The sequence below is a fragment of the Myotis nattereri genome, assembly GCF_964212035.1.
Source record: "Myotis nattereri genome assembly, chromosome: 16".
NCBI classification, from domain to species: Eukaryota; Metazoa; Chordata; class Mammalia; order Chiroptera; family Vespertilionidae; genus Myotis; species Myotis nattereri.
This window is the reverse complement of record NC_138091.1, coordinates 27,520,977-27,533,761: the sequence shown is the minus strand read 5'-3', so window position 1 is coordinate 27,533,761 and position 12,785 is coordinate 27,520,977. Positions and strand designations below refer to the sequence as shown.

The window sequence follows — 12,785 nt, the reverse complement described above, 5'->3', positions numbered from 1 at the left end:
CGTAAACTCTGTACCCATCAAAACTAACTCCCCATCCCCCTCTCCCCAGCCCCTGGCAGCCAATGTTCTACTTTCTCTGGGATGAGCACTTTAAATGCGTCATCTCATTGAATCCTCAAAACCACTGTAGATTTGGCACATCTACACAATGGAATACTATGCAGCTGTAAAAAGGAAGGAACTCCTACCATTTACAACAGCATGGATGGAGCTGGAGAGCATTATGCTAAGTGAAATAAGTCAGTCAGAGAAAGATAAATATCACATGCTCTCACTCATTTGCGGATTATAATGAACATCAACCGATGAACAAAAACAGATGTAGAGACAGAAGCATCGATCAGATGCTCAAAACTCAGAGGGAAGGCAGGGGAGGGTGGGGGTGAGGGGGAAAGATCAACCAAAGAACTTGTATGCATGCATATAAGCATAAGTGAGTGGATGTGGACAACAGGGGGTGAGGGTGAGGGCAGGACTGGGGGGATGAGGGGACATTGGGGGGATAAGGACACATTTGTAACATCTTAATCAATAAAGGGGAAAGAAAAAAAACCCACTGTAGGCCATAGGTGTTACTGCCGTGCCCATTCCACAGATGGGGAAACACATGCCGAGGGAACTGCCGGAGGTCACTCAGCTCCTCTGTGGAGGAGGCGGACCTTCAATGGTTTTCCTGGCTCAGGCTCCTACCCTTAACCGCCCACCTGGAGGGGGTGAAGGATGCCACCCTGCTGCCCCTCTGGCAGCCCAGAGGTGGCCCAGGAGGGTTAGCAAGGGTTACGAGCAGGTGAGAAGCTTTTCTTGCTGGAGCAGGAAGGTTTGTTGCACCTGACCGGCCCTATCTGTCCGGAAGGAAGGAAGGGACTGCTGCCCAGAGACGCCGGTGGGGGTGGAGCTAGCAGTTTCCTGGCCTGCGTGTGATGGGCTTGGGTGCCCGGGAGTCCACTCCCTCCCTCACCACTTACAAACTGAGAGCTCGGTAAGTTCGCCTTCAAGCCGATTTCCTTCCTTGCAAACATCATCACGCTGACTGTCCAGGGTGGGTGAGAGGGTCACGTGAGATAAGGCACGTCAGACACCTAATCAGTGTCTGGGGCATAGTAGGTGGTCAACAAATGCTCATTCCTTGCCTGGACGGAGCAATGCGCCAGGGCCAGGAACCAGCCTCTTCGCCCTTCCCTCCGGGCCACGCAAGCATCCTGTTATCCCACTCAGAGGATGCTTACAAGCAGTCATCTCATTTTACAGACGAAGAAACCAAGGCACAAGGACGTGAAATAAACCGCCCACAGCTAGCGAGCGCGGCGGAGCCAGGATTTAAACCAGACAGTATGTAGCAAAGGGAGTCACACTGTGGAAACGCCTCGTGCTCCCCAGCCCCCGCTGGATGGCCGGCCTGGGTGGGGGCTGGGGGAGGCAGGGACCCTCCCCCTCCCCCTCCCCTCCAATCCGCCCGCCGGGGCCTGGCCTCCCCGGGGGCGCGAGGACCGCTTGTTGGGTCTCACGGTGACTGCCTCCAGCCGCCCCAACCCCCGGGCCGCCGGGGGGCCTGGCGGCGACAGCGGCGCCTGGCAGCGGGGGATTTGGACGCGGCCGCGTCTCCCCCTCCCTCTGCGCCGCCGGGGGCTTGGCCGCGCCGGGGGACTTATCTCCATTCCCTGGGACAGCCCCGCTCTTCCCGGCATGCCCCGCTCCCAGGAGCCGCCCGAGTCCCGCGCCCGGACTTTGCCATCGGCGGGGGCCAGCCCTGGGAGCGCCCGGAATGCGTCCTGCAGCCGCAGACTGAGGTGGGTGCGCCCGCCGCCCCGAGCTGCGGGAGAGGGGCCCCGGGCGGGCCGCCCAGCCCCTGGGGAGAGGGGGCGCCCGGCCGGCGGGCAGGGTGTGGGGGATCGGGATCGGGGCGCCGCCTGGGGGTGGGGAGCCCGCCTGGCCGCCGCTTTGTTGCGGCCACGGTGCTCGCGCGGGCACGGCGCCGGCGCCGACGACTTGGAGAAAGTTGGAGCTGCGAGCCGGGTAGCCCTGCTCTGTGCGCGCCCAGGCGCTGGGTGTTCGGGGTGGCCGCCGGAGGGAAGGAGGTAGGGGCTTGGGTCTGTTATATCCTTGTGTGTTTAGAACTCAACAGCGGGGAAGGGACAGAGAGAAAGAGACAGACAGACGCTGGGAACTACCCAAGCTATACAAAGGAAGAGAAAAACTCCTGAAACACAGGGGAGAATGCACAAAAAGGAAACACAAAGAAACACCCATACAGACAGATCCCCGAGAAGCACGGCAAAAACTCACGAAGCTCATACACATTCACAGAAACGCACTCAAACGCACAGGCACAGAGGAACAAAGCGGGTGGTCTTTGGAGGCCATGGGCGGGGGGAGGGGAAAGGAAATTCGGAGAAGCGGAGAGACGGAGGGAGGGGGAAACTGGAGGGAGCGGGGAATGGAGAGACAGGAATGGGAGGAGGGAAGAATAAGACTAAAGGAGATAGTACTTTAGGAGGAACAGTATAGACACACATCTAGAGAAACTGAGGCAGACGCTGAGAATTAGTCCCCCCACCCCCCAACATACAAATCCGAGATACAGAGATGGAAGAGACCCCAGCCATCTCACCCTTGTGGGCAAGTGAGTTCCGGTGGGAGAGTAGCCATGTGAGAACTCGGAGAAAGACCTCCTTGGCACTATTGAGCCACACAAGTCTCCACCTTGTCCACCTGGCAAACTCCTATTCATCCTTCAAAACCCAGCTCAAGCATCACCTGCCCTGTGAAGAAGGCTTACCCAGAAAAATGTCACGCAATCACAGTTACTCTCTTTTCCGTGTATTTGTGCATATGGCACAGGCACGTGGAGTTGAAATGGTTTGTTGGTCTGTCTGCCTCTTCCCCTGGCTCTTCAAGGTTTGAGGTCCATGTCTTAATTTATTTCCAATTTCCAGATACCAGCCTAGTGCTTGGTACATAGTAGATGGTCAATAAATACTTATTGAATGGCAAATAGGAGCAATTGGGCCTTCTAAGACAGGGAACACAGAATTAAATCCAAATAGAGGACTCATAGAGACTCCCAGGTCAAAGCATCCTTTTTTGTAAATGAAGAAGTTAAAACCAGAGAGGGGAGAAGACTTGCTTATAGGGACACAAGCAGGAAAAGACCATTGTGAATACGTACTAGTACTTCGAGACGTCCTTGTTCCTCCAGCCTAAGAGTTTAAAATCGGTGTGAAAAGACCTCCTGAATGAAAACAGTCAATAGGCGACAGTTTAAGACCAGCTGTAAGTTTCCAACACTGAAACTGACCATCAAAACTTATTCCAGAATCTAGAATATTCAGACTTCTCTTTACTGTGAAAGGAAAAGGGAGGTGAACGTTCACCTCCGCTTACGTGGCTGGCTTTCTGCCTCCTGACTGTATAAACTTGCACAAATGTCTTAACCCCCCTGAACCTCAGTCTCTTCAACTATAAATGGGGATACGAACACCTGTCTCATAGGTTAGAAGACTTAACACCCGACGTGCCTAGCACCGAGGATGCCTTCAGTATAGACACTCATGCCCTTCTCTTTCCGAAGTGGGCATTCTTCCATGCACCGGTTGTAAATGAAGACAACAGTGCTGGTGAAAACGTTTGCTTTTGTCCCAGGACAGAAGCCCAGCCTGGTCCATCTGGGGAGCACACTCTTTTTATAAAAGAAAAGGCAAATTTGGGGCATGGCATAAAATGCATCTTGATTCTGTGGAGGCCTTCAGGTCTCTGCAGGTGACTTGGGGCACCCTAACTACCCCCCCCCCACGAACCCCTCCTCATCCAGCAGGTAAGACCCCCACTGCCCCATCCTTTTTTGCACCTTCCTTACCAGGCCTGCTCTGCCCTGTGTCTTTCAAGCTTTAGCCCTTGCGGGGAATGTGACTGGGACTGAGGGGCCGCCAGAAGCATGGAGACGGTGGTGATCGTCGCCATAGGCGTGCTGGCCACCATCTTTCTGGCCTCCTTCGCAGCCTTGGTGGTGGTTTGCAGGCAGCGGTACTGCCGACCTCGGCCCCGGGACCTGCTGCAGCGCTATGATTCCAAGTGAGTGCACCCGGGCAGGGGAGTGGGAGGGGGGCTGTGCCCTGGGGCTCCCACAAAAGAAAAAGCAGCTTAGTGCTGGGCAGCTGGCTCGGCTTTTTGTCTCTGCAATGGCGCCTGCAGGCTCTCCTTCCCAATAAAGACCTCAGAGCTTGAGGCTGTTCCTAAGCCCCCAGCATCCTGAGCCGCCTCTGACTCTGTCCCTGAACGAACGAGAAAGCAGCTCGACATGGTCGCCTAGCGTAACGGTGGGACCGGCTGCACAAAACGGCCACCTCACTCAGCATTTGGACAAGCCACATCCCTTTCCAACCAAACTCATAGGGAGAGGAATCGGATGCCCGCATGTCTAACCAGCAGACACTTGGTGTGAAATCCCAGCATAGGCCTATCTTTCTCTCTGCTCAGATTTCTTTTTTTTTAGTATATTTTTATTGATTTCAGAGAGGAAGGGAGAGGGAGAGAGAGGTAGAAACGTCAGTGAGGAGAGAGAATCATGGATTGGCTGCCTCCTGCATGCCCCACACTGGGGATCAAGCCCACAACCTGGGTATGTGCTCTGACCGGAACTCGAACTGTGACCTCCTGATTCATAGGTTGACGCTTTAACCACTGAGCAACACCAGCCAGGCTCTGTAACCTTTCTGTTGTTGTTTTCGTGCCTTGCTTGCTCCTTGATTCACTGTCGAGCCACGTACCCTACCTGTGACTGCAGTCCCATTAGCTCAGGTTTGGATCCAGGACAAGTGGTCCTATTTTACTTATTCACTCCCATCAGCCTTTGGGGGGTAGGTGGGCCTCTGTGCGGAGGGGTCAGCCGCGGTCGTCCATCCTGAAGCCACTTCCCTGGGCTCTTCCTTCCAGGCCCATTGTGGACCTCATCGGTGCCATGGAGACCCAGTCTGAGCCCTCTGAGCTGGAACTGGACGACGTCGTCATCACCAACCCCCACATCGAGGCCATTCTGGAGAACGAAGACTGGATCGAGGATGCCTCGTAAGGCCTTGGGGATGGCCTGCCTTCCTGGAGCCCCTGGGGATGGTCGGAGGGACTCCCTTGCGCCCTTTCCTGGCTTCCTGCGCCCAAACACATGACTGGGCATCCAGGAGCCCTGTGCCCGTGGCTGCTCTTTCCCTGCTCTCATGAGGAGGGAAATCAGAGTATGACATAACAGTGTTTGTCTGGGACTCACCCCCATCCCTCATGTTGCAGACCTGAACACTGGGCTTCATAGATGTACGGCAGAAGCTGTTATAAAGTCGTTTGGTTATCCTTGGGGTGCCCTGGAATCTGACAGGCAGGCTCTGGGGATGCAGCCTTTGTCCTCAGTGTCCTCAGGGATCTCTCCGTCCCCCAGGAGCCACTCCATTCCCCCATCATTTAGTCATTCACTCACCGGGCAGATGTCTGTCTGTGAGGCAGTGTGTGCAGGGGCCCGGGCCAGGCACCGCAGGTATTAAACTGGCGGTGGAGACAGAATTCTAAGTACAGTATCTCAGAGATGATAGGGGTCTCTGTGCACAGCCCAGGGGCGCAGGGCGGAGGCGGTGTCTGTGGTTGCCTGGGGTGGGGAGGTGGGGGCGGAAGGAACCGCGTCAGCAGCTCAGAGCACGACTGGATTGGTGGGGAGTCGTGTTGACAGAGCGTTGATTGGGTGGGCGTGGGAGGAGAAGGTAAGGACAGAGGTAGCTAAGGACAAGTCAGTAGCTCCTGGACTTGTTCATTTGAACATGACGAGGCATCGCTGCTCTTAGGCGGTGCCCAGGGGTGCAGAGCTAGGTGAGGAGCTAGGTGAGGAGCTAGGTGAGGAGCTAGGTGAGGAGCAGCGGTGGGGGCCGGGGGGAGGTGGGCCTCTGAAGATCAGCACTGACACGCTCTTCTTGTCTCCCCAGGGGTCTCATGTCCCACTGCATTGCCATCTTGAAGGTAATACTCTTTGACCGCCCCGGGCGATAAAGGGTGTGGTCAGCAGAGCACCCCGGTGCACAGCTGGTTAGAGTTGAAAGCAGCCTTAGGAAGGGCACGGGACCCTTGCAGGAGGCCTTTTTAACCTGCCTTGAGCTTGGAAGTTCGACAGTTCGCTTCCACTCCTACAGGGACGGTCTGTCAGACTGCAGAGGCTTGGTTGCATGGTCCTCATAGCACAGTGACCTGTGGGGAAGACAACCTGGGTAGTCACCAGCCACATTGTCGCCGACCGTGGACACAGCTGTGTGTTCCAGACGGTGTAGCTGCTGAGGGGGAAACGGGGCTTCCCACCTTCCCCCTGGGCACCTTCTTTCATTCACAGAGAGCTCCGCCCTGTAGAGTGGGTTGGGTTCTGTATGTGGGCTTCTCCAATGCTAGAAAGCCCGTCACCAGCCCTCTTTGGAAGTGACAGCAGTCAGCCAAGTGGGACAGTCAGTGTTAAAAAATCCAAACCACGAGTTCTTCAAATTGAAGACAGATTTTTTTTTCCTCTTTTAATGTCTGCAGCCTCCAGGACTGGGTGAAAAATTGCACCCCATTTGCATTTTGGGTCATTTTTATAGTTTCAGCATTTGTTTTTCAATGTTTGCCAGACACGATCCTGCCTAGTAGAATCATAGTAATATTGAAATACTTGGCCATTGGTAAATAGTGTGGTGTCTTCATATCTGTAACCTGGGAAACCACACATTTATCTTTATCTAGGACTTATTCAGAATTTCAAAGCAAATAGCTTCATCTTCGCTTCAGCGTCTTGCAGTGTAAGATATTAAACACCTTTCCTCCCGCCTCTTCTCCCGCTGTCTCTCTTGGGGGACAACGAAATGCCTAGTAGGACATTGTTGTCACCGAGTCCTGGCTTTTTATATAATTCCAAGAAGCTCTCTGGGTATAGATGCGGTTGCAGACAGCGATAGAGCAATAACAGCATATTCCATCTCTCTTTCCCCAGCCGGGGCGTGTCCTGGCCCTGGCTTTTGTCCCTTCCCTTGCCTATTAGAGGAGGAGGACAGTGGCCCCTGAAGGAGAGGATGAGTCAGCCGGAAGGAGTCTTTTGTTTATTTATTATTTATTTTTATTCTTTATTGTTTGAAGTATTACATACGTTTCCTTTTTCCCCCACTGACCCCTCCCTGGCCACTCCCACTCCCCAGCACATGCCACCCCCCCCGCCAGTGTCCGTGTCCATTGCTCATGCTCATATGCATACATACAAGTCCTTTGGTTGATCTCTTACCCCTCCCTTTCACCCCTTCCCCACCCCCTGCTTTCCCTCTGAGGTTTGACAGTCTGTTCGATGTTTCTCTATCTCTGGATCTATTTTTGTTCATCAGTTTACGTTGTTAATGATATTCCACAAATGAGTGAGACCATGTGATACTTATCTTTCTCCGACTGGCTTATTTCGCTTAGCATACGGAAGGAGTCTTAGTGGGTTGGGGTCAATGGTCCACCTTGGGACCTCAGATCAAAGGGGAGGCTCTCACCTTCCTGCTGAGATCCCGAGGTCATTTTGCTGTGGCCACCTGCCCTTGAGTCCCTGTGGGGGGCTCCTGGGCTCCTTGGTGCCCCCACTTTTGCAGCCCCAACAAGAGGCAGGTGATGGAACTTCTTTAGAACCATCCAGGTTCCAACATCAGGGAGGTGTGGGAGGGGAGACCAGGACTTTGGGGGTGCCCAGCGGAGTTGGCAAATGATGAGAAAGGCACGAGTCTTATGCCTTTTTCCTGCGTTTTCCCAAGGCTCTGGCATCACCACCCAGACAAACGTGCTAATGTAGTCCCTGGAAAATTGTTGAGATAAGTGGCACTTTTGGAGGATGTGCTGAAAGGGAGCAGGTGTCCCTGGTCCAGCCAGGTTCCTGAGGGTGCCCCGTGGGCGGTGGAAGACTAAACTGGGAGGCGAAGGACTAGAAAGTGGGTTCCCCTTTACGAGAGACGGTGAAATGAGAGCACATGATTTTCCTTAGACAGATTATTTCAGTTTAGACTTCTCCACACCGAACCCTGACCCCGATCTGAGGTTCCTGCCCCTCCCTCCTCACCCGGCCGTGTTCTCAGCGTCGGCCTCTTCCACCTCATTTCCTCTCATTCTGTGTACTTTTCACTTCAGTTTGACCATGTGGATTAGGGGGCCCAGCTGTGGGATGGGACCCAAGGCGGGGGTCCTGTTTGTCTTTGTGGGGGTGGCAGAAGCCCCTCGGGAGCTGGGTCACCCCTCATCACCTCTGTCCTCCTTGCTGCCTTAGATCTGTCACACTCTGACAGAAAAACTTGTTGCCATGACGATGGGCTCAGGGGCCAAGATGAAGACTTCAGCCAGCGTCAGCGACATCATCGTGGTGGCCAAGCGGATCAGCCCCCGGTGAGCGGCCAGGGCTTTGGCCCCCACACCCCACGGGGGCAGGGAGGGCCAGACGCTGAGTTGACGGGCGGGGCCAGGCTCCTCCGGGAAACTACACAGACCACGGTAATGATTTATGTCCCGAACACCCCCAGGGCATCCAGCAGGGGTTGGGTGGGGAGACTTTCAAGCTAAGGTGCTTCACACCGTCCCCCCACCTCCAGGGGGCTTTTTGGGAAATTCCAACATATGACGAGCACTGACTCTTCTACTCCACACATCCCACTGTGGCTGCCCCCTCCTTTTTTTTTTTTCCTTTTAATGTTTTTTATAGATTTTCAGAAAAAGAGGAAGGAAGAGGGATAGAGAGGTAGAAACATCGATGAGAAAGAAACTTCATCGATTGGCTACCCCCTGTGTGCTCCCTACTGGGAATCGAGCCTGCAACCTGGGCATGTGCCCTGACCGGGAATCGAACCAGTGACCTCTTGGTCCCTGGGTCGACTCTCAATCACTGAGCCACACCGGCTGGGCTACCCGCTCCTTCTCAGTCCCATTCCAGCTGGGGCTGCTCTCCTCCTCTTTGCCTTTGTCCCAGGCTTCGGGTCAGTAAGCACATTTCACCCCCATCTTCTGTGAACTCGTGGCCATGTCCTGTCTCCCACCCATATCTGTACTGGAGACTAATTCGGGGGTGGCTGGCACCCACGGCTCCATCCATGGCCCAGCCAGCAGCCTCCAGGACGGAGTGGGAGGTGAGGCCGTACATCACTGGGCTCTCCCAAATTCCAGGCATCTGCGAAATCCCGTGTGGGAGGCAACCAGCAGATTGCAGTCAACAGCTACACCCCCTCCTGTGGGCTCAATTTGGTGAAGAAAAATAAAGCCCTTTTCTTAGAGAGAAGGGCTGTGCTAAGTTTGTGCTGCCATCTGGTGGCTGGCATGTGGATGTGCCTGAGTGGGGTGTTGTCCCTGTCCCGCCACATCCCTGGTGGGAAAATCCCCCCATTCCCCCCGCCCCAACCCCTCGAGTTCCAGGGGCCCTTGCTCTCCTGGTGGCTGTGGCCTCGGGTGAATCCCGAGGAGCCAGCCCTCTGAGGGCATAGGAAAGAGTTGGTGCACTTGAACTCTGTCCAGGGAGTTCAGTGTGTTGAGAGAGTGGGAGGGACTCCACCAGAACCGTTGTTGGCTTTCTGTGGAGCTCTCCCCGGTGGGTGCGGTCCCATGATTTATATCAGCCGAGGTCGGCCCCTGGCCTGAAGGGCCCTCCAACCAGGCTCTACCACTCACTATCAACAGAGACTCCCCATTGTTCATACCTGCTGGACCCCCATCGTGTGCCCTGTCACTCCTTAAGGGCCACCCCGGGGGGCCTGGCGGATTCATGTGGAACCGGGTTATGAGGCAGCGTTGCCAGGAGGGGGTTGCCAGGAGGGGTTGGAGGAGGAAAGAGATGGAGGTTTCTGAGGATGAGTCCAGGGCTGGGTGGTCAGGATTCCCGGTGGTGCTAGGGTGTGGGTGTGGTGTTGCTCAGAGGGTGGGCTTGACCTGGTGCCCACTGGCCCATCCTGCAGAGCACCTCGGACTGCTTCCAGAACATTCCTGCCAGAATTCAATCTGCATCCTTGCTTTGTCTTGTTGTCCTCGTACGTCATTCTCCTCTGGCCAGTTCTGTCCTGTTGTTTTTCTTGCTCCGTGTATTCCACGTGGTGTGTTGGTAGCATCTTAGTTTCAAGGGGTGCGGTGTCAGCTCCAGGCGCCATGGAGACGGGCCGGCAGAGGCTGGCGTGACCATCCCTCTGCATGTTCTCACCAGCCCCTCAGCCCCGAGACTAGAGCATTTGAGGACATCTATTTTCAAGTGTGTTTAGAAATCAAATAACACATTGTTACTTTTTTTCTTCCTGATTACCACATGGTCAAGAGCAAAAATTTGGAGCAAGACCTTGTACCATGCAAATCAGAATGAATAGTTCTTTTTTTCTGAACTAGATTAAAAAAATTAACCACAAGCTATACCATGTGTTAAAAAGAAATATAGGGGAGCAGTTTGCCCCCAAATTAAACTTGTAGGTTTTTTTTTGTTTGTTTGTTTTTTTAGTGTTCTATATAACCTTTAACCATGTTTTTTATTTTCAAACACAAAAATAATAAATACCTGTAAAAAGAAAAACATTGCAGATACGGGTTATCTAGAAAGTGAAGTATCCCCTAATTCTACCCCCTCCCAGTTCCGGGGGGTCACCGCTATTGAATAGTGAGTATCACTCCAGACTATTCTTCTCTGCATTTCATGGCTTTTTATTTTATTTTTATGCAAATGGGACCCATCAAACTTTGCATATGTTGGGCAGTGTGTCTTTTTAACTTAGTAGTGTATCTTGAACATCATCTCAGATGTTGGACCATGTACTATTCAAATCATTGGAACTAAAACCAAACCAGAAAACAAAATACTCTCTAAACTGAACCTGAAGTCTTCCTACGTCTCAGGCGGAGAATGCAAAAGCCGTTAGAGAAAACCAGTAAAGACGTGGGCCTGGATATTAAGAGAGAAGAACTGGGCTAAGAAAAGGTAGCAAGGAGGGAGGGCGTGAAGGAGCTAAGGAGAGTGAAATACTGAAAGCCCTGTGCCTCCCCTCAGAGTGGACGATGTTGTGAAATCGATGTACCCGCCGCTGGACCCGAAGCTCCTGGATGCACGGTGAGATGGCGGCCCCTCCCTCCATGCTGCGGGCTCCCGGCTTGATCAGATCTTGAGGTCCGCTGTTTGGGTTGGTGGGGAGAAGGCCGTGCTGCTGGATTCCTGGGCTGTCCTGGGCCTTGGGTACCATTCAGTGCAGTGCGAATGGTCAGCCAACCGGTGAGCCACGCCTGGCCGGGGGATTCTGAATCAACAAGGATGCTCGCGGTGGGGCGTGGATATCCCATCTCTGAGTGGGTAGCAGCGGGATGTGCTCATCCAATTGGCTCGATGCACCACGTTGTCCCATAACACTCTTCGGGAGGCTTTCCATTGTGAGCAGCAGACAGTGGGCACCACAGTCTTAAATAAGCTAATGAGACGTGGCGTATTATATTCTCATTAAAGGCTCTGAAAAGCCTTCAGGTAACCTTGTTTAAATTAGCCGTTCCCAGATTTGTTCGAGCATCTGTAAATTGCATGCTCACCCCCCTCCTAGGGGAAGGGGCTCCGGTCTGGGGAACAGCCTATAGACTTTAGACCAGTTGGGCTTTGGCACGAAGTTCCTTCTTCCTGGGGGGACCTGAGCCTGTTGTTGTTTTTTCTAGGACAACGGCCCTGCTCCTGTCTGTCAGTCATCTGGTGCTGGTGACCAGGAACGCCTGCCACCTGACCGGCGGCCTGGATTGGGTAGACCAGTCTCTGTCCGCTGCTGAGGAGCACTTGCAAGTCCTTCGGGAAGCGGCCTTGGCCTCTGAGCCAGAGAAAGGCCTCCCAGGCCCTGAGGGCTTCCTGCAGGAGCAGTCGGCCATCTAGTGCCGGCTGGCCAGCCGCTGACCACAAGGGCCGGCCTGCTGTCTGCGGGCGGCCCGGCTGAGCCTTCCACTTTTCCTGTCGTTAGTTCCGCACGGCTCGGGGTCCAGCTGTGTGCATCATACATCAGGAGAGCCCGTGGGTTGATGCCTCTGTTGCAGTTGCAGATGGTGGCTGGCGAGTGGCAGTCTGACACCACAATTAGGGGAGACGCCATTCACCGTCTGCGCGGCAGCCCTCTGAGCACTGGTGGACTCTAACCTTTATTTGGCTCACCTGGTGCTTTCAGGGAAACTGAGCCACCACCTGAGAATCAGGAGGTTTCTCATCACAATCAGCATTTCTGGCTTCCCTTGAACAATCAGAGGTGAGGCAACTCTGACCTGCATTTTCCAAAGAGGACAATCAATTGGAACTAAGTAGGAGTAGCCTTTTTATTTTTATTTTTTTTAATCCTCACCTGAGGACACTTTTCCATTGATTTTTAGAGAGAGATACAGAGATTAGAGAGAGACACAGAGAGAGAAGCATCCATCTGCGAGAGACACGTAGATTGGTTGCTTCCTGCACACGCTCTGACCGGGACCAGGAATGGAGCCTGCAACCAAGGTACATGCCCCTGACTGGAATCGAACCCGGGACCCTTCAGTCCGCAGGCCGAAGCTCTATCCACTGAGCCAAACCGGCTAGGATGGGGTTGCCTCTTTTTGCAAGACTTGTCCTCTCTCCCCTGGTCTGTTTCATCGATTTGTGTTATCTGCCCGATCCCTGAGGCATCTGAGTCCCTCCTCCCCTTCACAGGTGTGTGTTTGAAGGTGAGCACCTCAGAGTTGATTATTCCCTTTTCATCTTTATGCCTGTAATTTGACCTAGTTACCACTACGTGGATAGTAAATGCATACTTAGGTTTTTC

General features: G+C 53.8%; 1 protein-coding gene across 2 annotated transcripts; it reads left to right on the top strand.

Moving 5' to 3' along the window:
* Positions 1-1,248: 1,248 nt before the first annotated feature.
* Positions 1,249-12,785, top strand: TMEM98 (transmembrane protein 98). Of its 2 annotated transcripts, XM_081108852.1 has the most exons (7): positions 1,249-1,787; positions 3,883-4,068; positions 4,930-5,061; positions 5,958-5,991; positions 8,282-8,397; positions 11,021-11,080; positions 11,668-12,785. In XM_081108852.1, the coding sequence occupies exons 2-7, from the start codon at positions 3,932-3,934 to the stop codon at positions 11,873-11,875; spliced, it is 687 nt and encodes a 228-aa protein (XP_080964978.1). In that variant the 5' UTR covers positions 1,249-1,787; positions 3,883-3,931; the 3' UTR covers positions 11,876-12,785. The 2 variants fall into 2 exon arrangements, with proteins under 2 accessions (XP_080964978.1, XP_080964979.1); XM_081108853.1 differs by lacking the exon at positions 1,249-1,787 and having other exon boundaries at positions 3,633-4,068.

What these genes read in the sequence shown, in the direction of transcription:
- TMEM98 (XM_081108852.1), top strand. Translation starts at nt 3,932, where the DNA reads ATGGAGACGGTGGTGATCGTCGCCATAGGCGTGCTGGCCACCATCTTT. An exon ending in CTGCAGCGCTATGATTCCAA is followed by an intron (nt 4,069 to 4,929) that starts GTGAGTGCACCC and finishes TCTTCCTTCCAG; the next exon opens with GCCCATTGTGGACCTCATCG. An exon ending in GACTGGATCGAGGATGCCTC is followed by an intron (nt 5,062 to 5,957) that starts GTAAGGCCTTGG and finishes TTGTCTCCCCAG; the next exon opens with GGGTCTCATGTCCCACTGCA.